General features: G+C 32.6%; 1 protein-coding gene across 2 annotated transcripts in view; it reads left to right on the top strand.

Moving 5' to 3' along the window:
* The window catches only part of AdamTS-A (ADAM metallopeptidase with thrombospondin type 1 motif A), a 785,255-nt gene that overhangs the window by 647,990 nt on the left and 114,496 nt on the right, over positions 1-22,769 (top strand). For both annotated transcript variants that reach the window (XM_081765817.1, XM_081765816.1), the window contains 4 exons: positions 483-671; positions 4,132-4,338; positions 5,217-5,378; positions 7,006-7,197. In XM_081765817.1, coding sequence (XP_081621943.1) covers positions 483-671; positions 4,132-4,338; positions 5,217-5,378; positions 7,006-7,197 — 750 coding nt within the window. The remainder of the gene's footprint in view (positions 1-482; positions 672-4,131; positions 4,339-5,216; positions 5,379-7,005; positions 7,198-22,769) is intronic.

Genomic DNA, 22,769 nt, shown 5'->3' with positions numbered 1-22,769 from the left:
ATCTACAATATTGAGATATTTCAGTATAATTGGTATTCCATTAATTTTACACAGTGTCGCTTAAATATTCATATTATGAATGTCATAATACCTTTTCTTACAACTCCTTTTTGAATTTTGGTATGGTTTTAGTATCCTTCAAATAAGTTGGCAACTTACTGTATAGCTTAGTGGACATAGGAAGGACACTTTCGTATTACAAACACATATTGAATATACTAGAAAGTATTTCCAGCATCTACAACATTCGTTTGTGTTAACTTTTATACAATTCCCTCGAAGCAAAATGATTAGCATTATTTCCGTTTATGCGGAAACCCGGGCACTATTCCCGGTGGAAGTACTTTTCGGATTACACGTTATGTTGTAGATGTACATTGAGAAGCTTAACTTTTAATTACAAGGATTAACATCTACGTAATTACGCACAATTGTATAATATACTGTACCGTCTTTATTTCAATTTCTTTTTAAATATATAGTGTTCTGTGACATGTGGCGAAGGCATTCGAAGGCGAAACGTAATCTGCTATGACCAGTTAAAAGGCATTCCAATTGACAGAAAATACTGTACCTCTAACGAACCAGTTGTAACCGATGTCTGTCTCCGTGAACCTTGTGGGAAATGGAAAGTGGGCGAATGGCAGCCATGTTCGGTTACGTGTGGTAAGGTAAGTGAGAATTGAATTTAATTAAGAATGACTAACTTCTACAATTTATAAAATTTAGGAAGAGTTAAAATACATAAAAATAACAGGAATAGCATAGATAGAATAGAAAAGGGAGATAAGATATATATATATATATATATATATATATATATATATATATATATATATATATATATATAATATCATACATGTAAAGAAATCGATCAAAACTTTCAGAATTTTCGGTCTTTTTTTAAAAAATATTAGATATTCACTTAATCTCTACATCTCTACGCACAGAAATTTTATTTATTTCTACCTCTCTTTGCTGTACATATCTCAGCTTAGTCGTGTTCGGAATTTAACACATGTTGCTATGTTGTTATAGTTAGGCTTTTTGGGCATATTTTCATTCATAGCTTGCTATTAATTATATTATTATTATTATTATTATTATTATTATTATTATTATTATTATTATTATTATTATTATTATTATTATTATTATTATTATTATTATTATTATTATTATTATTATTTACGTCACTTGTAAAGTTGCTTTAACCATTTTCAATTAAATATAAATGTGAAAGTCCAATACAGATGTTGAGACAAAGACAGCTAAGATGGCTGTATGTAGTAAATCATTAGAGGAAGGTAGTGGAAGATTGCATTAAGACTCAATCTAATGAGAAATTAACATACTCGCAATTATCTTTCTTCTGCATATAAATTTCATCTTCTTGATATAAATAGATTTTTTTTTACCTTGTGTAACCAGTTTGATGAACTGTTTATTAAGTAATTTTAACGTGCGCTGACGTTCTTTTCATTAACATTTAAATCTGTAATTAAAAAAGTTCAATTTTTGGTATTTAATTCGTGTTTTATTTATTTTATTTCAAGTTACATTTCAAATGCACTGGGTGCATTCATAATCAGAATTCTACTAGTTTGAGAATTGTTGTACAATTATTGTGGTATAAGTTTAATTGTTACATTTTATAATTTTATATTTCAACTAGCCTTTGGCTAGCTGGAGGCTCTGCCCCCAGACCCCCGAGCATGCTCGGCCTACGGCCTCGCATTTCTTATCTATCGGCCTTTGCATCAACAGTGAATTTCGTGAACTTGCTCTTCATATTTCCTGAATCTGCCCATCCGGGGGCTTCGCCCCTACACACTGTCTTTTCTCGGCCTACGGCCTCGCACCCCTTGAACCCACAATTCTATCGTTTCTTTTCCTGTTTCAACTATCTAAAAGGTAAGATTTTGTATCCCAAGAAAACGCCCATTTAAAAAGCAAGGAAATTTTTTCATCCCGCCTGTAGAACCCTAAAAATTAAAAATATTCACTTTTGGCAATTTTCCTGTCGGTTAGTCCTGGAAGGCTACAATCATGCCAAATTTCATCGTTCCAATCCTGCTGGAAGTGCCTAAATATTTTGGGGTGTAGAAGATGTCCCATATAAATAACATGGGAAAGATTTTTCAGTTCCCCATAAAACCACTCTACGGTTGGAAATTTTTATTTCTGATGATTCACTTAGATAACGCTAACGAAAACGTACAAGCATACCGAATTTCAAGTATTTATTCCAACTCTAAGTACATAAAACATGAGATTATAGTAAAAAAAGGCCCATTTAGATAACATAGGGAAATTCTTCATCCCCTCTTTAGACCCCCTAAAAATTAAAAATATTCACTTTTGGCAATTTTTCTGTGGGTTTGTCCCGAAAAGCTACAATCATACCAAATTTAATTATTGTATTCCTACAGGAAGTTCTCAGTAATTTAGGGATGTAAAATGTACAAGCATACCGAATTTCAACCTTTTATTCCAATTCTAAGTACCTAAAACATGAGATTATAGGTCCGAAAAAAGTCCCATTTAAATAACATGGGGAAATTTTTCATCCCCTCTTTAGACCCCCTAAGAATTAAAAATATTCACTTTCGGCAATTTTCCTGTCGGTTAATTCCGGAAAGCTACAATTATGTCAAATTTAATCATTGTAGCCCTACAGGAAGTGCTCAATAATTTATGTCACCTCATGTAGTTTTATATATAATAATATCTATATAATTAAGACATAAAACAATCAAATATTGTTATAATTTAGGGTTTCATTCAAATTTATAATGTAACTGTTTTCTTCTTCTTCTTCTTCTTCTTCTTCTTCTTATTATTATTATTATTATTATTATTATTATTATTATTATTATTATTATTATTAATAATAATAATAATAATAATAATAATAATAATAATAATAATAATAATAATAATAATAATAATAATAATAATGAACACTCGACCATAGTAGGTAACAGAATTTGTAATTTGTAATAGGTTATGGTTTATCTTGAATAGATTTTAAAAGTATTCTGCTAACTAATAGTTGTAACTTTAAGGTTTGCGAATAAAATTCAGTACCGTTTTTTAAACAAATAAAACTAGCCAAAAGAGAAGTACCGAAAATAGGACAGAAACACTGTTATATACATATAAATAAACTACGACTAAGTACAGACAATGTAAAACCACGCTCAGGAATTCTATTATTCTATATACAGATCTCTGTAATTTCTGACTATTCTTTAAATTTCCAAGCTTTCGACTCTCCCCTAGAGTCTTAGTCACGGAGGATTAAAACAGGAAGAAAAAGAATAAATATATCAGAAATAAAACGGAACGGACTTATCACGGCAAGAGCTGTGTTGTACGGAAATACGTTGTTAAGTACGTCGGTTGTTTTCGGATGAAGTAGATGCAAACTAAAAAGATGTTTTTAGTTTTAAATATGTTTTTAGTTTGTATCTACTCCATACGAAGACAACCGAGGTACTTGACAACGTGTTTCCGTACAACACAGCTTTCCCTTGGTAAGTCCATTCCATTTTTATTCCTTGATGTTTCTATTCTTTCTCTTCCCGTTTTTATCCTCCGTGACCAAGACTCCAGGGGAAAGTCGAAAGCTTGGAAGTTTAAAGAAAATTCAGGAATTACAGACATCTGTAAGTAGAATGGTACGACCAAGTATTTTCGCTGATGCTTCAACAAACGAAGTTGGAAGGAAGAATTTTTTTTAAAAAAAGAATAGTAACTAACGGATATTAACTTGCAATTATTCTGATACCAAAATAATACTAAATTTTAAAATAAAGTTTTCCTAATATTAGATTTGACACCGGTCTTTACATTCTTTGATCACTGCTCTTTAAAAAAATTTCCCTTCCTACTTCTTTTCCTGAAGTGTCAGCGAAAATGCGTGGTCATAGTTTATTTTTAATTATGTATATATAAGAGTGTTTCTGTTTCGAAACCCTATAACCAGTAATATTACTTTGTAGTTCCTGTACGTACACTATCATGAATTAAATGTATGACTGTGAAACTCTTTTTTGTAAGCTACCTATCTTATGTCTTGCAAATACCTGTATGTAATGCTAAAATTGTTCTCAATATTTTTTCCAGGGTTTGTCTGTTCGTGAAGTGAATTGTGTGAGTGCAAGTGATTTTCTACCTCTTCCTGAATCAGCGTGTGCTGTGAGCGACCGTCCGGATAGTGAGAAACTGTGTCGTAATCCGGAATGTATTCACTCTAGTCAACAAATAGGAGAAACGGAGCATTTAGGATCCAGTGAAGCCAATTTCAGGTGGCGAACGGGACCTTGGGGAATGGTAAGTTCAATTAATTGCAGATGAAATGAAATATTTTAGTTTAACGTCCCACGTTTATGCCCTTTAGCTTAAGGGTGATAATGATTACGGGAAGCGAATGATGATGGATGAATTGGTGGAATAAGAAAGTGGGAGGAAACTGAAATACGCCGAGATAACCCACGGGACGATGTTGTCCACCAGAAATTTACTTACTGGGTATCTAACCAGGGACCCCACACACCAGAGGTAAGCGCTCTACCACTGAGCCACTGTGCATCCTTCACTTCCAGATTAAAAATGTTTATTATTATTATTATTATTATTATTATTATTATTATTATTATTATTATTATTATTATTATTATTATTATTATTATTATTATTATTATTATTCGTAATTTAGTACACTAGTTATTTAAGTCTTATTTTGAAATAATTTGCAAGTACTACTTCTCTGTTAGAAGAACATAAAGCAAAAATAGGCATAATCTGCTATTTAGTATAGTCCAGTATATTTTTGCATATAAACTACATGAATAAATGAACAATTTCTTCCAAGAGAATAAAAAGTATCAGTTCTCATTGGTGAAGAACGGCATACCTTTCAGTGCCATAAAAATTAATTTTTCTCCATTTTCTCGAAAACTACACTCGAGAATTCACACTCAAGCATCTGATTTGTTCAATTCGATGTGACGTATCGATGGATACAATAGAAAGATGAGACTCAATCGTTCATTATGCAATCTTGATTTCCACGGGTACAAATATCTTGATAGTTGATATCCAAAGCTCTAATCTTACTATATTTATTATATGACAATTTTGATAATCGATAATGATATTGTGTGTTGGCAAGGGATTTAATTTTCTGATGTATTTCTTATTCTTTGCAGTGTTCAAAGACTTGCGGTGGTGGCTACAAAAGAAGGCAGGTTGTGTGTAAGGATAATCAAGATAGAGAAGGGGACCAGTGTGATATAGAGAATCAGCCAGTGGATTTTGTACATTGCAATAATGATCCATGTCCAACGTGGAATTTCGGAGCATGGGGAATAGTAAGTAGTACAAAACTATACCAACTTCCTTAGTAGTTTTTCTTTAAATATTACAGAAATTCGATCTCTCAATTGCTGGGCGGTTGCTTTAACCAATTAAGCCACTAGTGGCACGACAAATTTTCTGTACTTTGGAACTTCACCCTTCTAATGCCTATTGCTTCTGCAAATGGATGGTAGATGGCTGGTATGCCAACGTTAAAAGAATATGTAGATCACTAAATCACAAATTGACTACATCATTCGTAGATCAATTAATTAGAGAAGTCGCCCGAGCAACGGAAATCCAGGATTTGACCCTTTCTTGTTAGTTCATCACCTAGTTTTTCTGTGTAATTACATCGTTGTACTGGACATTTCAGACATGATTGAAACGTATATACATCATAAACAAGGATTGAAGCCAGACGCTGTTTATCTCTGGGCATCAATCTTTTTGAACAAAAGGCGTGTCATTTAAAACATTTCAAGAGGTGGAAAAGTTATAAATCATAAACAAGGATGGAAACAAAACGTTCTTTATCTCTAAGCATCTATCTTTCTGAATAAAAGGCATGCCATTTAAAACATTTCAAGAGGTGGAAAAGTTTTAAATCATAAGGATGAAAACGAAGTGTCTTTGATGTCTGAACATCCGTCCTGAAGGAAGGGCGTATCATTTAAAACATTTCACGGGAATGAACGATCAAGAAAGAATGCGCTTACATTGACTTATGATTAAATAACATGATTGAAAACGTGTATAAATCACAAACAAGGATGGAAGCCAGACGTTGTTTATCTCTGAGCGTCCAACTTTCTGAACAAAAGGCGTGCCATTTAAGACATTTTAAGAGGTGGAAAAATTACAAATCGTAAACAAGGATGAAAAGCAAAAGTTGTTTATCTTTGAGCATCCATCTTTCCGAACCAAAGGCGTGGCATTTCAAATATTTCAAGGAGTGGAAAAGTTTTAAATCATAAGCAAGGATGGAAACAAAACGTTGCTTATCTCTGAGAATCTGTCCTTTTGAAGGAAAGGTATATCATTTAAAATTTTTCACGGGAATGAAGATCATAAAAGAATGTTTTTACAATGACCTATGATTAAGTAACACGATAACATAATCATAACAGGATATGTGCGAATACGGCCATCTTGAAATATTTTTTACAAATAAAATATATATTTTTTCCTTCTGGATAATGTTCATTCTAGACTTGAAACTACGTATAACTTAAATAAAAATAAAATCTGACGAAAATAAATATTTAGCAATGTTAGTAATAATAAATGTTTGCTCCGATCAGCTTACATTTTTTATTTAAATATCTTTTTACCTTAAGATTAAAGCTTTGAATGTCTTGGAATTAGTCTTCCCTATTTAAACTTTGGTTTCATTTTAATCTTTAATGCCTCTCGCCACTTCAAGAAAATCAACAAAATTGTGAGTGTTTTAATATAAAATATATTTTTCTCTAAAAAAGAAAGTTTAGAAATTTAGTAAAAATCATGAAATTATTTCTTTCTTAAGTATGAAATGTTTTGTTTTATAGAATTAGTAGTTCTTGTTAATAAATATTGGAATAAAATAGTCACAAATTCCACAATGCGTCTTAATGTATTTTTCTTTTTCTCTGTGCGTAGTGCAACAAATCGTGTGGAGGTGGTTATCAACATCGACAGGTTCGATGCCAGGACCACCTAGGAGAGATCTTACCAGATCATCAATGTGCCATTGGTGAACGACCACATCACGTACAAGAGTGCAATCTGCATCGGTGTCCCTCAGAGAGCCGCAGTCAAAGATACAGATGGAAAACAGGCAACTGGGGACAGGTAACGCATTTATTTGTATAAAACATCACTGTATTGTCGCTACTTTTATTTTGTTTTTAACACCATTGGTGTTTGTTGTTGGAAATAACTGACAGATGTTACAAGCTTAAATTCCAATGTTTTGCACACAACCCACCCATGTGTGACCTTATGTAATAAGTAAAGCCCTGAAATAATGCCAAAATGCCAGATATATTGCAATTTTCATGATATTTTCAAGAAGAGTGCAATTTCATAATTTAGAAGCAATTTGTTTCCATTTTTCATTTTCTCTTCCACTGCTCTTCATCCACGCATGAATGGCAATATACCAAAGATTTTGGTCGCTCTTGTTTGGTGAAGTGATTGCAATGTCTGATAATAACTGCAATCTATTAGCATTGTTTGAATGTGGCAATTGGAGGGGGATGCTAGTGGGGTCTTTAGTTCTTTGAATTTTAATTGACAAAGATAAATGAAGATGCTTACTTTATAGAAATAGCCAGGAATGGGCAGTTATTGTGAGTCGCTGGCGTGCGTGACATACGTCTGCTGTTGGTGTGCATTTTAATGTTTCAAAATACCAAAAGTAGATGTTCCTAGGTAACAGAAGATGGAAAAAATTGTGAGTGAGTTTGGGTCTTATGTACTTTCAACAAATGGTTCTGTACTGTTTTACGAATTATGTAAAACTGGGTTTCTGCTTAGAAGCGTTATTTTGTCACACTATATAAGCAGTGCAAAACGCAAATCCTCAAGGACATACAAATCAGCTGGTGAAAAGGTTCAGAATCTTCTTGGAACATTCAGGAATCCCCTTTCGGGTACTAACAGTTTTGAGAATGATCTGTGTGAAACTAAAATTAATGAGGATATTCCCTGATGGAAGTTAGAATATGTTTCCTCGAGAAACTTTCTCAAGAAATATGCAAAACAGAAAGTTTCAAGTGAATCATATATGCAAAGTGCAGCGAAAGCCGGTAAGATTCTGTTTTCAAGTATACTGCATGTCATCTGTCTAGCACACACTACATAGGATTGCAGAAGAAAGATGACTTTATTTTCCCTACGTTGATCTTCTCATGTCAAATGTGGAAAAGGTGCTTCTGGAAACTCTCTCGCGAACCAGTGCCTTTCGTGAATTAGCACCTGAATTTCCGCTTCCACCATAGCTAGTCTTAATGAGATAAAGTATATAGATTACGGTTGTTCTCTGTTATGCTAAGAACTTCGAATCCATCAAAAGAATCATTGATACTTTGTTTATTTTCATTTTCACGTCTAAAGTGGATTATTTCTGATAGGAGACAAAGCTTTTCGTTTAAAAATCTTAAGAAGTTGTTGCTAAGTTTCAGAGAACAAATATATAAAATAATTTTTTAAGTTAAAATAAACTGCCTGTAAACTGAAGTGTGAAGCAACTTCATTTTAGTATTTCTTATGCTTTTAATGTTTTCTAAACTGGTAACGGAACTGAGTGTGAATAAAGTGTGGTAGTGTTTTCGCGTTTATCATTTTGTTTCATTGCTACTACTGAAGAATGGTGAATGGATCGGTATATGTCGTTCCTTACGAACAGTTTGCAAGTTTCCAGAAATTTTAAATTGTAAGTACTAACTACAAAATGAAACATTTTATATCCTAGAATCCATATTTTTTATTCGACTAGTAAACCAATTTTAGGCTATTATAGTTTTTAAATATTTTAGTACCTATTTTTTTTCAAAAGCTCTTGTTTGTTTTATTTTGCCATTTATCTGCCATTTTTGGTTTTCATTCGCAATTTTGCCAGACATTTTGGGCCTTTTTATTTTGGCATTAAGTCCGGGCTCTAGTAATAAGCGTTAAGATGCCTTTGATGGATAACTGAAGATGATTTGTGTCCGACATACTTTTTGCATATGTAAAAAGTGGAGCATATTAACATACAATGTGAAAGATATGAACTCTTTACCATTCAAATACATCATTTTATTAATAACCAATCAGTTCTCTTTCTAGATAGTTTTAACTTTTCTATAGTCAGTTTTGAGTCAATGGTTGGAATACGAAAGCACACAAAAACAGAACTTTTACAATCTTTTATAATGATTGGAATATTTGTAAGGACTTTCAGAGCGTTTACAATCTTTTACAATGATTGGAATAATTGTAAGAACTTTTACAACGATTGGAATACGAAAGCACACAAAACACAGAACTTTTACAATCTTTTACAATGATTAGAGTGATTGTAAAAACTTTTTACAATGATCGGAATACGAAAACACACGAAACACAGAACGTTTACAATCTTTTACAATGATTGGAATATGAAAGCACAAAAAACACAGAACGTTTTGATATCTTGCCTATAAACACCATTGATTGCTATTTGGACATAGTTATTGAGTAAAGTTGAGTCAATGGACCTTATCGAGTTACTCGTTGAATACATGTTAGGATTCAGCTATATTCTACTTCGTTTCAAAGGCTGCTTGTCATCCTTAGTTCAATATTGGTCTTTTACTATTAATTGTGCATCGTTTCAGTTCAGTAAGTAATTCTAAACTTTTTCACTTCAATTTTAACAACAATGTTTTTTATTGTTCTTATTTATTAGTTAATTTATTCGAGCTGATAATTTTCGAATGCTAGGACACAACTCAAACTGAAGGCATTATAATAGTTTAATAATGGTGTCCATTGTTTTGATATTAAATAAGCTTGATATTAAATTAGATATGGAAATTTCGTTTCATTTACTTTACATTGTTAATTCATATACAAAGATTACGTAAATGAGAACAAGTTATTAAAATTTCTTATTAAGAATGTTTAACATTGTCAATAAACTGAATAATACTGTAATTCATCAGTTTGTAGTATTTGTGAATGATGATGAGTTGCGTTGTATTAAATCACATCTGAAAAGAACTGTGAAATATCGAAAATAATTCTTTTCTATTACAGATAATGCATTAAGAGTGTTTCTTAATAGCATTACATTTGAACTGGTTGGTGATTACATTTACACTATATTTATTATCGAACATGATTAAGTATCATTTGTATACTAATTTTCGTTTGTCAAGTTAATTCTAAGCTGGCCTTCGGTTGGAAATGACAACCAATTGAATGCATAGAATTAAAAATGCACTGGGAAGTGTGATTATAGAATTCAAATTTGATGTGCGCATATTAACATCAGCGATGCCTCAGAATCCTAATAATACTTTTTATGTGTAAAATTATCAAGATCTGTTTTCCTCGGACGTGTCTTTTCTTGATTTGCGTCAGGAAATATTTATGAAATGTAAAATGCTCGTGGAATTTTAGCATTTCGTCACATGTTTGTACAGTATTATATTTGAAAGTTAATGCTTTACTTTAGGTCTAGCATCACTGTATATACTATAACTTTTGTATACAATGCTGAAGCTCAGGAATATATTTTGAGTTTGTTTTTAGATCGTGTTCTTTCTCACTCAAAGACTATAGACACTGCCGTTCCTCGATAATTTATCTAAAACACTGCCGTTTTGCTGTCTCTGTTATTTGTATTGTGTTATTTATTTTATTAACTTTAAATACATATACTGAAAATTTAATACTAATAATGATTCAAGTAGCCAATCAGTAAAAATGCACATTTTTTTTTTCCTTTTTAAGTGTGTATGTTTCAAAATATAGTAGCCTAGACGCTTATAAAATTGCCTTAAAAATCTGTAAAGTCAACATTGATTTTTAATAAAACTGTGTATAGATGTTTCAGTCATTTTAGGTATTAAAACACTCGCATTTTAGTTTTATTCCTTGTTTTATTAACAGTGTAAGAAACGAATATGGAAGCCATCTAGATTGAAAGTTCTGTTTTTGACCAGGAGTATAATCAAGATTGAAGGGGTTATTAACTTTGCACATATTCAACATTGTATAGTTTCACATTCACTGTAACCTGAATAGAAGTAAGATCGACTGATGCTTCCAGAAATTCATCTTTTAGAGGTCTATAAACCTTCCTCGCTCGAAGCACCTAAAAGTTTAAGTTAACTGTTGAATAATGAATGTTAGCTTAAGTTAGGCATGTTTCTTGAACGCCAAACCTGCTTCAATACATAGTACTAATGTAGGACTTGCTCAACTATTCCTAAGCTGGTTAACTATACGAAGATCGAAGGAATATTCTTAAAAGATTAACTTTCCTCATAAAGTATAAATAAGCATCCATATCAGTGAAGCCTGCAGTAACTAATCAACAGAGAGATAAACTTACTCAAATTTATTCATATTTATTGCTATTATTATTACATGGACAAATCGTTGCATACAAACAATTAATAATCCAAAGGACCTAGCTAACCATATTACATTCAATTACAACATTGATCTTTTAAACTATTTCTGTCTTTAATATCTGTTTGTCTTTTGTAGCTAACTAGTTACTACAACAACATATGACTAACAATAAAACTAATTCAGCATGTGCTAAACGAACTAACTTTATGGCCTGTGGAACCCAAAGGTTCAATACGGCATTCACGAAAGATGTCCATTGACTTCTGTTCCTAGCCACTGAATCCAGTTTCTACTTTGTATTTCTATTTCTGCGAGATACATCCTATCTATGCCTAGGTCTTCCTATTAGTCTTCTTCCGATTGAGTTTTCAGTTAAAATTTTGAAAGCATTTCCACTTTCTTCTACTCTGGCTACATGACGTGGCCCACCTAAGCCTCCAAGACTTAATGACTTTAACAATGTTAGGTAATCGGTATAAATTATACAGTTCTTTGTTATGAAGTCCCGCCATTCCTGTTCTTCCTGGGTCCAGATGTTCGCCTTAGGGCCTTAGGATTTTATTTTTAAATATTTTTAGTTTGCGTTCTTCCTGCGAAGTAAGCGACCATGTTTCGTAACCGTACTACACAACAGGTATAATTACTGTTTTATATATTTTAAGTGTCAAATCCTTCGACAGAATTCACAAAGAAAGAAAGTTGAATAATAACACGAGCTTCTGCTTTCAGTCGACGTTCAGCACGTGCTAGATATAAAAACACTTTTCGCCACTAATACCTAACACAGACGAACCATTTTTAAATTGGGAAGATGTTTGATCAACACATCGCAATTCCCATCCTCGTTATTGCTGGTTATCTTAAATGGAGACCACTACATCTAAACTAGGATGTCTTGTTAATTGTCTGGTACACTGGGTGAACACCTAAACATGTGTTTCCCATATGGTATCTTGGACACTTCTGACATCGCTGAACAAATTATGAAGATAATAAAAGCTTGAATTTTAATAACAGTGAGTAGATATTGCATCATTTTTGGCATTAAAGCTTGCCCACAGTTGAATCCGTGATCCCGTGCTTCGAAAATATGCACACTGTCCATTCAGCAAACATTTTGAGAGGATTGATTGCTGGTAAGTTTTCAAAAATCAACATTTTTGTTATTTGTCTGGTTGATGAGTAGTTAAAACTATCATACTACGCATAGTTTAGAGAACGAATCTTCCTACAATTCTCAATTCATAGATTTTGATGATAAATTCGTAGGTAAATCTAAATTAATCTGTCTACCCTCTGATAATGGCCGCTTAATTATGGTTTAACATTGCTTTTCAGTATCACTATTATATGAGACAGACTTTAATGTTAAAAATGACATTCGATCCATTACTTGGGTTTGTATCCAAGGCAAGTATCCCTCCAGAAATTGACCCTGTTACCACGCGCATGGAAAGCATGAGGTTGTTACTCATCTACGAATAAACACTATTTTCTAGTAAGAGGTAAAAGTAACGATTTAACGCGCCAATTCACTTGTTGCTAATTTAGAGGCTTTTTCAGAAAGTCTGTCGATTAATGGCAAGAACAAAATATGAATCTGAAAAACTTTGCAATTATTTCAGCGGGAACAAAAATAAACACGATGTAAAGTGCCCAAAAATGAATGTCAATTGTTTCATATTATCTCCACGAAAACTTACTTAATAAATACGGAATTGTTTTAAAAAGCTAGGTTAGGATTGTTTCGAAAAACAAAATTTTCTGATTTTAGAACTAAAGAAACAAATCTGTTAGAATTTTCTATGAGGCAAGAAGATTGGGCTGAAAGAAATATATTTAGAATCGTATGTGTTAGTTAAACCAGTACTAAATGAGATGCAGTATCAGTGAACAACGTGGTGGAGAGTATCTAGCTCATCATACTTTTTCTTTATTCGAACACTAATTTACTTTCGTATAATCTATACAATGTGAGATATTTGTGAAGAGAGAAGCCGATTTTGTATATATTATTCGAGAGAAAATATATTTTAAAAGAAAATTGTATGCGTTATTTTTGATATTGGTTTGAGGAGTGAGTAAATGAACAGATCTACGACGTATATTTTGTAGACTAATTGAGTCAGTGGCGACAGAAAAATCGATGGAATTTATGAAGTGGGAGAAAAATGGACTTAACCGTATGGATAAAGGTTACGCAAACGGTATTGATTCTCGCGCGCTATAAGAAGACTCATTATTTATCGTCTGACTCTCATAAGAAGAAACACAGTTAAACTTCTTTCCTGCTACAATTTAGATAAAATTCTTTGGTTCATTTCATTTCTTTTCTTGGGGGCGCGGTGGCTCAGTGGTAGAGTGGGGTCCTGGGTTCGATCCTAGATCGCGCCAAGTGAACTTTGTTGTAAACAAACACCGTTTGCGCGGGTTTTCTCGGGGTTCTTCCGTTTCCTCCCACTTTCTTCTTTCACCATTTTCCTTCATTTCCCATCATCGTCTCCTTTAGCATAGCTGGCATAATCGTGGGACGAAAGATTTCATTTAATTTTATACAATACGTAAGAGTTCCGTTGAGTGAACGACAGAAATATTTCTCCTAGTCTGCAATATTACGCAATGAACCAATCATTAAACATTTACAAAAGCTAACTAAGGTTTAAACATAAAACACTTGATCCTTATAATTTCAAAAGCAAGTGACCTACCGAATTCCAACAGAATGTGTAAAAAAATAGTAGTAATTTTCGATTAAGTATGGGTTAAATTTCAGTAAGAAAATGCTCACTATACGTTAAATTAAAAGTAAAGTCCATTGAATGAATTAAGGGAACGTTTCTTAAAATCATTTCAACATCATTAAGAAATTAGTTTTTAAGAGGTAAGTTATGATGACATACGAAGAATCACTATACATCACTGAATTCCATTATAGGGATAAGGAAAGAAAATACATTATATGACTTCTTACTTCCTTTCTTAAGTAATTTAACCTAATTTCCTTGTCCTGTACTCACCATGACAATAGTGCAATGCCCTCAATATAGCAGAAAGAAAGACGTATACAAACTTGTACAAATAGTTTACCAAATATTCAATTTCCAATACCTGATGCTTACAATTTCAACAGCTATTGTTATGCTGTATTCACGTGAAAAAATGGATAATATTTTTGAATAAATATAGATTGAATTAAAGTAAGAGAATAGTGAGCATATCTTGGATTAGAAGAAAAATCCATTGAGCAATTTCAAATGATTTGCCAACGGTCAAATGAACAAAAGTTGTGCTACAATAGAAGAAGCGATATTTTACACTAACGGATATTTCTTCTTACGTAATATAGTGAGTATTCCTTACTTTAATTTAACCAAAAATCACTACAACTCTTTCACATACTCTGATGAAAATCAGCAGATAGTTCTTGTAATTATAAGCATCTACCACTGGATATCTTAGACTTAGTAAGCTTTTGTCTATGTTTAGTAATGTGTTTATTTGAGTAACATTACAGATTGGGAGGAACATTTCTTTAAACATTCAATGGAATTCCTAAATATTATATTTTACCCTACAAATGTCATCTGTTAGTTTCTTTTTATATGTATACTTGTCAAAATATTTCGCCGTTTATTTATTATAATTTATTTGGTCGTGTTTTTTTTTTCTTCTTAATTTTGAGATTTATCTCAAACCATATCAAACTGAAAAATAGGTAGGCAAAATTACACTACAATTCATTGCAAGATTTATAGTGCTACTAGCTTTGAAAGAGGACATCACTATTTTGAGTTTCTTTTCTGGGTAGTATTATTCTTCATAGTTATTGTTTATTTAAAACCATTGTTTGAAATACCGCTACTAAGGATCTAAGCATATATACTAAGTGATAATCACTTCTTGCAGAGTACATTTATGTGATAATTCTATGTGAATTTATTATCAATATGTGGGCCGAGAAATTGTGCATATGTACATGTAATTATAAAATATTGTGACAAAAAAAAAGTTTCTAAATGGGAAACTATATGAATTTTCTGGATTAAAGAAAAGGACATTTGTTTTAGCAACATTTATAAATAAATTGTTTTAATAAAACCACTGTTAAAGTCCAAATTCTGTTTTATATCTCCTGTTTCTCTGAATTCGCTACAATTTATGATTAATTTATATATATTACTACATACAGAAATCATGTATAAAAAACGGGAATAACATAAGTTCAAGAAGTTCAAGAACTGATTGTTGTGGGATTTATATACTGTACTGAAAATAATTGTAAAATGATAATTACACCATATATTCGTATAAGTAATTTCAACAACTCGAAGTCTATCTATAAGTATATCGAAGTCTGTCAAAATTTTAGTAGTAGAGAGTGGTCCACACAGTCAGATTTAGAGAGACTAAAAAGTAACTAATTTGTAAATAAAGGAAATCAACTTTAATAATGAAATATCGAAAACTATTGAAATCGAAAATTCGATAGGTTGATCGCTTGATCAATATGTCATTATTAAACACAATGATTGTTGCAGACAAGAATACAATGTAATAGATAATATATTTATTTGATTACAATGATTTTGCTCCCTTTAAGAGTGAGGTTTCTCCAGCGTCCATTAGTAGAATTTCTTTCAGAAAAGCGAAAAACAAGTTATTCTGTAGCTTCCTAAATATCTTAAGCTAGCTTAGTTTTATTACTCTGTCTTAGGTATGCAAAAAGAATCGCAAACATGTGTGTTTGTAGTAATACATTACGAAATACATTGCTATTTGTAGTAAATTAGACATTTTTTTTTTCCTTTTTTATTTAAAGGAATATTCAGCTTGGATGCGGAATTATTGTTGGTGTAATTTACAGTAGAATGTTAGGAATCAAATAGATATTTCTTCAATGAAGTAAAAATTTACTGTAAAGGCCATATTTCAGTGGTAAGATCACAAGAGCTGGGTTTAGACACACAGGTTGGGTCACTGTTAATAGTACCTATTTCACCAAATTCTTTGAAATATCATATTCTATTTCTATGTTTTGTTTTCCTGTCTCGTATAAACTGTTTGGAAATGCTATTAGCCGTGCATAGAAACCTTGTAGTTTTCTGTTGATTAGCTACATCGGTAGTGTCTTTTCATTTGGTGGGTTCGTGACAGTCATAAGGTTGTCAGCGCTACTATGTCATACTATCTAGTAAGAAACTATTGTCTGCAAAACATAATAATGACAAGACATCTGAAAGGACAACTGTTCCTCAAGAGAGGAAAAAAGTTCAGTATGCACAATCTGCGGAGTCCTATTTTCTAATTGATGGAAAAAGAAACGCAGATTTCTTTGTTTAGTTTCTAGTAAGTGTAAAGCTAATGGAGCCAGGAGCACTAATCTGAATTGCTATTCAATAGAAATATCTAATATAATCAAATCAATCAGTCAACAAACCAAAAGTGCTCATTTGATAAGGAGGAGCCGAAAGTTGAAAGGCCCATCCGTAAATATTCAAAAGGAGTTCTATAAAATGAAAATTGTATTAACCTTTTTGTTTTCCTAGTAACTGAAATAATTTCCGATATTTTAGCTAGTATCCATTTTCAAGGACCATAGAGGATTACATGCGTCAACATCAATGGAACTTTTTAATTTTTATACGAAGTAATGCATTTTGAGAAAAATAACTATTATGTAGATTTTATATTTATTTTATTATCAGTAATGGAAAAACATTGAATGAAATTCTAAAGCCGAACTTGTGTAACATATACCACAAGCAAGAAAGGCTTTCAGTCTCAGTCTGCTTACTACACGAACAAAATCATACAGTGTGGGCAATGCAATATAGTGGATGTTTGGTCATATTGCCTTTCTTTTAAAGCAAGTCTTATTATTATCTTAACCTGCAGATACCTAATAATGTTCTATTTCACATATCTGTTTTTTAAAAATACAATTTAAAGATATATGCACAGTTATCAATTTTTAATATTGCGAAGCAATTGTGGTTTATTTTAGAAAATAGAATAATGTCTTGTTAATTACATTCGGTACATCCGAAGCAACTGGAACAGCTTCTGTTACAAGAGAAATGGTCCCACTAACCGCCATCTGGGATTTGCATGAGATCATTTTCTAAAGAACTGAGATTGTTTCGAACGCCAATGGCAGTACTTCGTCCTATCAAAAAAGCAATTTTCGATTTTGCTAATAGCTAATAATGTTTTGCACCTATTTATTATATATATATATATATATATATATATTAGTTGAATAGTCTGCTCTGTAACATGTTTCCAATACAGTAATCTCTAAAAAATATCGTACAGCATTATGAGCAAATTTTCGTTTTCTTATTTCTACTGAATTTTATATTAAGTTTCACATGAATGAGTATATTAAGTTACATACTACATAAGTTTCACATGAAAAGGGACATTAGTAAAAGTTTCCTGCAAAACACATATGTAACTAATAGATTTGTAGTTGTATACCTTTAATCATATAGTTCGGGTCTTTTAATTTTCAGCTTACCAGAGGGTAAGGCAATATGGCTTCGTAATGCGTGTGTTGCAGCTGAGAGTTAAAATTATGTGAGATGTCGGGCATTGTATAAACGCGTGTACAACAATACCTCAGAAATTTTTATACTTGTTTTGTTGTTGTAATAAATGAGATGTTCTTTTCTAAATGTTAAAGACCTTTTAATATGTTTTATATTGTTAAATAATACAAAAAATGTGTAAATACTTATTTATTTCCATAATACAGTACATGTTCAGTTGCTTTGATTTTAAATATGATTTATTACTATTTTGTAATAATAGAAGCAAGGTGATAATAAATAAATTAATTTTAGATATAAGAATTACGTAAATAACTAACTTTTCTGATTATAGAAGTTCTGCCAGCAATATGTATGAGTTCAGAAAGTGAGAAATTTACATTATTGACAGGAAATTTCACATTACATAGAGACTGTTTCAAAAAGAATCATCGGATTTCACAAGGCTTAACTTTTTTATTCATGCACATAAAACTGTGGGGTAAATTTTAAAATACGTATAGAAATACGAAGTTTTCGTTTATATTCCACAAACGTTCAACGTTACCTCCACCAAATTAATCTGATACTTGTGCGAGGACGTTTTGATGTTACTGTGGGCATTAATCTTGATATGTTGTGTCGCAATTCGGCAACAGTTACTGGAAGGGAAGATCCATACGGAGCCATTCACAAATACCCATAAAAGATCACCTGGATACCGAACGACCGATCTAGCTGCACCAGGAAGACTTCTATAGGCAACCATGTCAATCATACATACCGGTAGCTTGTAACTGGTGCCAAGGAAAACTGAGTTTTTGAAGCATAATTTAAAATTTTCCGCTAGGTTTTATCTTCATTCATGTAAACAATGTAACCTTTGAAATCAAATGACTCTTTTAGAAACAGTTTATTATCAAATGTTCACCTTGTAATTATGATTGTTCACCAAATTTAGTTTTCAATAAAGTTCGTCATTTCTAATAATAGGCACAAGCGTCAAATTATAGATTTAGTATCTGGAACCTGTGAATTGAAGCTAAGTTCAACGTGAACTCAAAATTATTATTTTCAATAGTAGCACACACTACTGCGAAATGTACTTAATACCACAGCGAAAGACAGTTCAAAAGTTTTACGGTCAGTTACGTAAGTGAGACGAATTATTGAAAATGTTTCAGTCTTCGATGTAAAGGGCGTTAGGAAAGTGACAAGTGTATCAAATATGTAAAATGAAAATATATATTTAAATTATTGATATAGAGTTAAGATTGAACTGGCTATTAGGTTCACTGTAAAAAGGGTAATATCTTGGTATGTTGTTAATCTTTTAAACTACTCACTTTTAAACTAAAACGATAACAAACTTCTTAATGATCTTTGGTTATTATCTATCTGCTGTTAGTTTTAATACGCCAAAAGCTTTTGATATTTATGAGTATTCTCTTTAGTCGGGTTTAAAGATGGGAGATGGGGAAATGCTCACTTATGACGGAACTTCGTAGAATAGATAACTCAATCACTCAATAATCTGAACGGACAATTCTTTGCTAGAGAAGCACTCCCTTTGCGTCTTCATATTATTTTTTCGTGCAAGTATTGTCAATGTATGTTTTTTTCTTCCTGTAACCAATTACGTCCTTAATTTTATTCTTCATTAGTGATAAGTTTTGGCTTGAAGTGAGGATGACTGCTTATTATATTGTGCCAGTTTTTACAAAGAGATTCACAGTAAATTTTGACAAGAGCAACCCAAACAAAAATGGACAAAATATCCATTTTATCATATGCAGAGAACTTTAGTGCAACAAAATTCTTCAAAGTAATATTTCCGTTTGGCTTGGCAAAGGTATAAAATCAGACGAAGGCTTGCCGACCAGAAAGCGATACGAGTAAATGCTTGTGTTTCTTTGTCTTCGTCAGGAGTAAGATCCATTTCTGGACACAGTGCCAACATGTGGTAAGAAGTAAGTTCTTTACGATACAACATGGCGCGTTTATTATTGGTTGGCACCACATGAACCCACTCCCAAAGTACCACTGCAACAACGGATTCACTTTGTGCTTAGTGATCAGCTTGGAATATTTTACATCGCGAATTGCTGCCACCTATCCAGACTATCAATGCAGTTATGTACTTGCAGGTATCCAAAAGTGAGCGAGAAAAATTGTAAACGATTGAGCAAGTGGTTGGGAATCGGAGAGATGTTATTCTGCTTTAGGACAATGCGAAGCGCCATGACGCCATTACCAGATCTGTTTAGGGAACTTCTATATTTCTCAACATTGCACAGTTGCATTACCATTTGTTACATTCATCAGCGAATGTTCCAATCATCTGCGGAGACGATGTTTCCGGATCTTCGACAAGGTGATCGACTCTCGAATTCATTTGGCTCGCGTCCCGCTGACTTTACCGCTATGGAATTCATAGTTTCCCTGAGCGTTGGAGTTAGACATTGAGGCTGATGGGAACTATTTCTAATTTTCCAGATATGTCTTACCTCGTGTAACCACTTTTCTCTTTGTAGGGTTAAAATTTGATAGAACTTTTTGGGACCGAATAATATGAGGCATTTCGGGTAATAAGGACGAATTCAGCAAAAGTTACAATCTGAACGTTCGGAAATTACATATGAGATGTTCAAGTAGTAATAGCAAACTGTTTTGTAACAGCTAGTCCTTGTACCTATATGTACAATTTGTGGAAGTCGTTCCTCTTTCTCTTAGAAAATATAGTTTTAATATATGTGAATGATTATTTGGACCATTCAGACTGCATTTGTAGAAAACAAATCGCTCTTACGACCTAGAACGACTCACATTCTGTAGATACGTATCCTGTTATATTGTATTTTACTTTAAAATGTTGACAAAGAAGAACAAGTTTTCGGTCCAATCAGACCCCAAAGCATTTGTGTATTAAGTCTTCATGCGTTTGACACGGCAGCGTCAGACTTTTCCTCCTAGGTCGGCCATAGATAGATCATAAAATATTTATTAAACATTCTTTAATTAAATAACATATCAGAATTAGTAATATAGATAGTGTAATTATGAGACTTACTATTTTCACTGATGAAAAATAAATATAAAATCATGAATATAAAATGATAAAAAAAAATGGTTTATGTGGATGCTGAGTTCCAAGCTTAGCGGCAGATTGTATTGCAGTTTTTACTTTATGGAGGCAGGTGTTAAAAGGATGTTGCAAGCAAACAATATCTGTACTCTCAACTTGATTTTGACAAATTAAGTCCAAAAGTACCGTTTTATAGAGTGTTTGTGATAACTTCAACTCCAAGAGAGATACGCATAACTAATATGACTCTACAGAAATGATCAAAGTTTCAGAATCCTACAACACATCTAACCTTAATTGGCGTAAGCTTCCATCTGCTGCAATCAGAACATCTACATGTCGTGTAATCGAATAAAACAGGAGTTGGATGTGTTCTTGAAGAATCGCTTGACACACAACTTGAATACAGATACAAAGGCCGATACACTAACGGATCATGATGAACAAGGTGCCAACCAACATATTTCACTCATGTTCTATAGGCAACATGTCAAGCAACCGTGCAGGCCAAGGAAGTAACGATATCCGTCGTTCCTCGAAGAATGTTTGCACATTTTGGGATAGGTGAGGCCTAATACTATTCTACTGAAATATGCCGTTTGGTAATCGTCTAAAGGAAGGTATGGTCTCTACTTCTAGCAATCACTGGTCCTAAATGCATAGGAGAGAAGATCGCGTGTTGTATCTAATAGCGCTACACACTATCACGCTTGTTTTTTGGCTGCTATAGTGCCAATAATGTACGTAGGAGATTTCGCTCACCATAATAGCGTTTATCGCATATGCGGTCTGTATAAAGCAAGACATATTCACCACAGTTAAAAGGAGACTCCTCCGGAAACACCACTCTCTGCCACTTTTCACACCAGCAAGATGTTCACGAGCCTTGTGCATGAGAAACGGATTGAAATAAAAATGTCGCGAAATCAGTTCATAGTCAATTAAAAAAAAGTTTCTGTTTTACACAGAATCATTTGCTTACAGCAGTGCTTCCCAACATTTCTTTTTGATCGATGACACACTGTTCTGGATACTCACAACATTGCGACACTTAGCTTAAGTCACATATATCTAAAATTTCACGACAAACGTATTCGGAAATGTTGACATACCGTGTGAGCATGTTATGATCTTATTAATGTAGACACACTCAATGAAATTATACTATCAAATTTTAACTTTGTCAGGGTGGACCAGTCTAATTTTATGTTAGTCTTTGCGCTAGCCTTATTGGGCAATTAACATATGAAATCGTGGTAGGCAATTTAGTTGTTGGATAAAAAAAGAGCGAGAAACAGTGTCTAGATCATCAGTGATTATATTCTGTGGAGCTGAACAAATAATTTTCACTACTTCTTTTGTTTAATTTGATTTGTTTAGACATTGACATTTTGACATTAATACTTCGTGCTATCCTGAAAAAAAAAAAAAAATGTCCCTTTGCCCATTCGATTTACGTTTAGAGATTTATAATACAAGAATGGCTCTTTATAACTAATTTTCATCTCCTTATAGTATGTCCAGCTTGACGAGAATTCTGCAATAACAACCAACCAACCAAGGGGGTTGAATTCATGTGGCTTTTCCAGAACATATCTTCTAGGTTTTTGTAGTATTTATTTATGAAAAATTCCGGTTCTCTTTGCTGAATATGCTTATTCTTGATCTTCATATTAGAATTTTACGAACTATTTCATAAG

The sequence above is a fragment of the Thermobia domestica genome, chromosome 7 (genome assembly GCF_964235325.1).
Source record: "Thermobia domestica chromosome 7, izTheDome1.hap1.1, whole genome shotgun sequence".
NCBI lineage: Eukaryota > Metazoa > Arthropoda > Insecta > Zygentoma > Lepismatidae > Thermobia > Thermobia domestica.
Note: the sequence above shows the minus strand (reverse complement) of the source record. Positions and strands in the feature narration are given on the sequence as shown.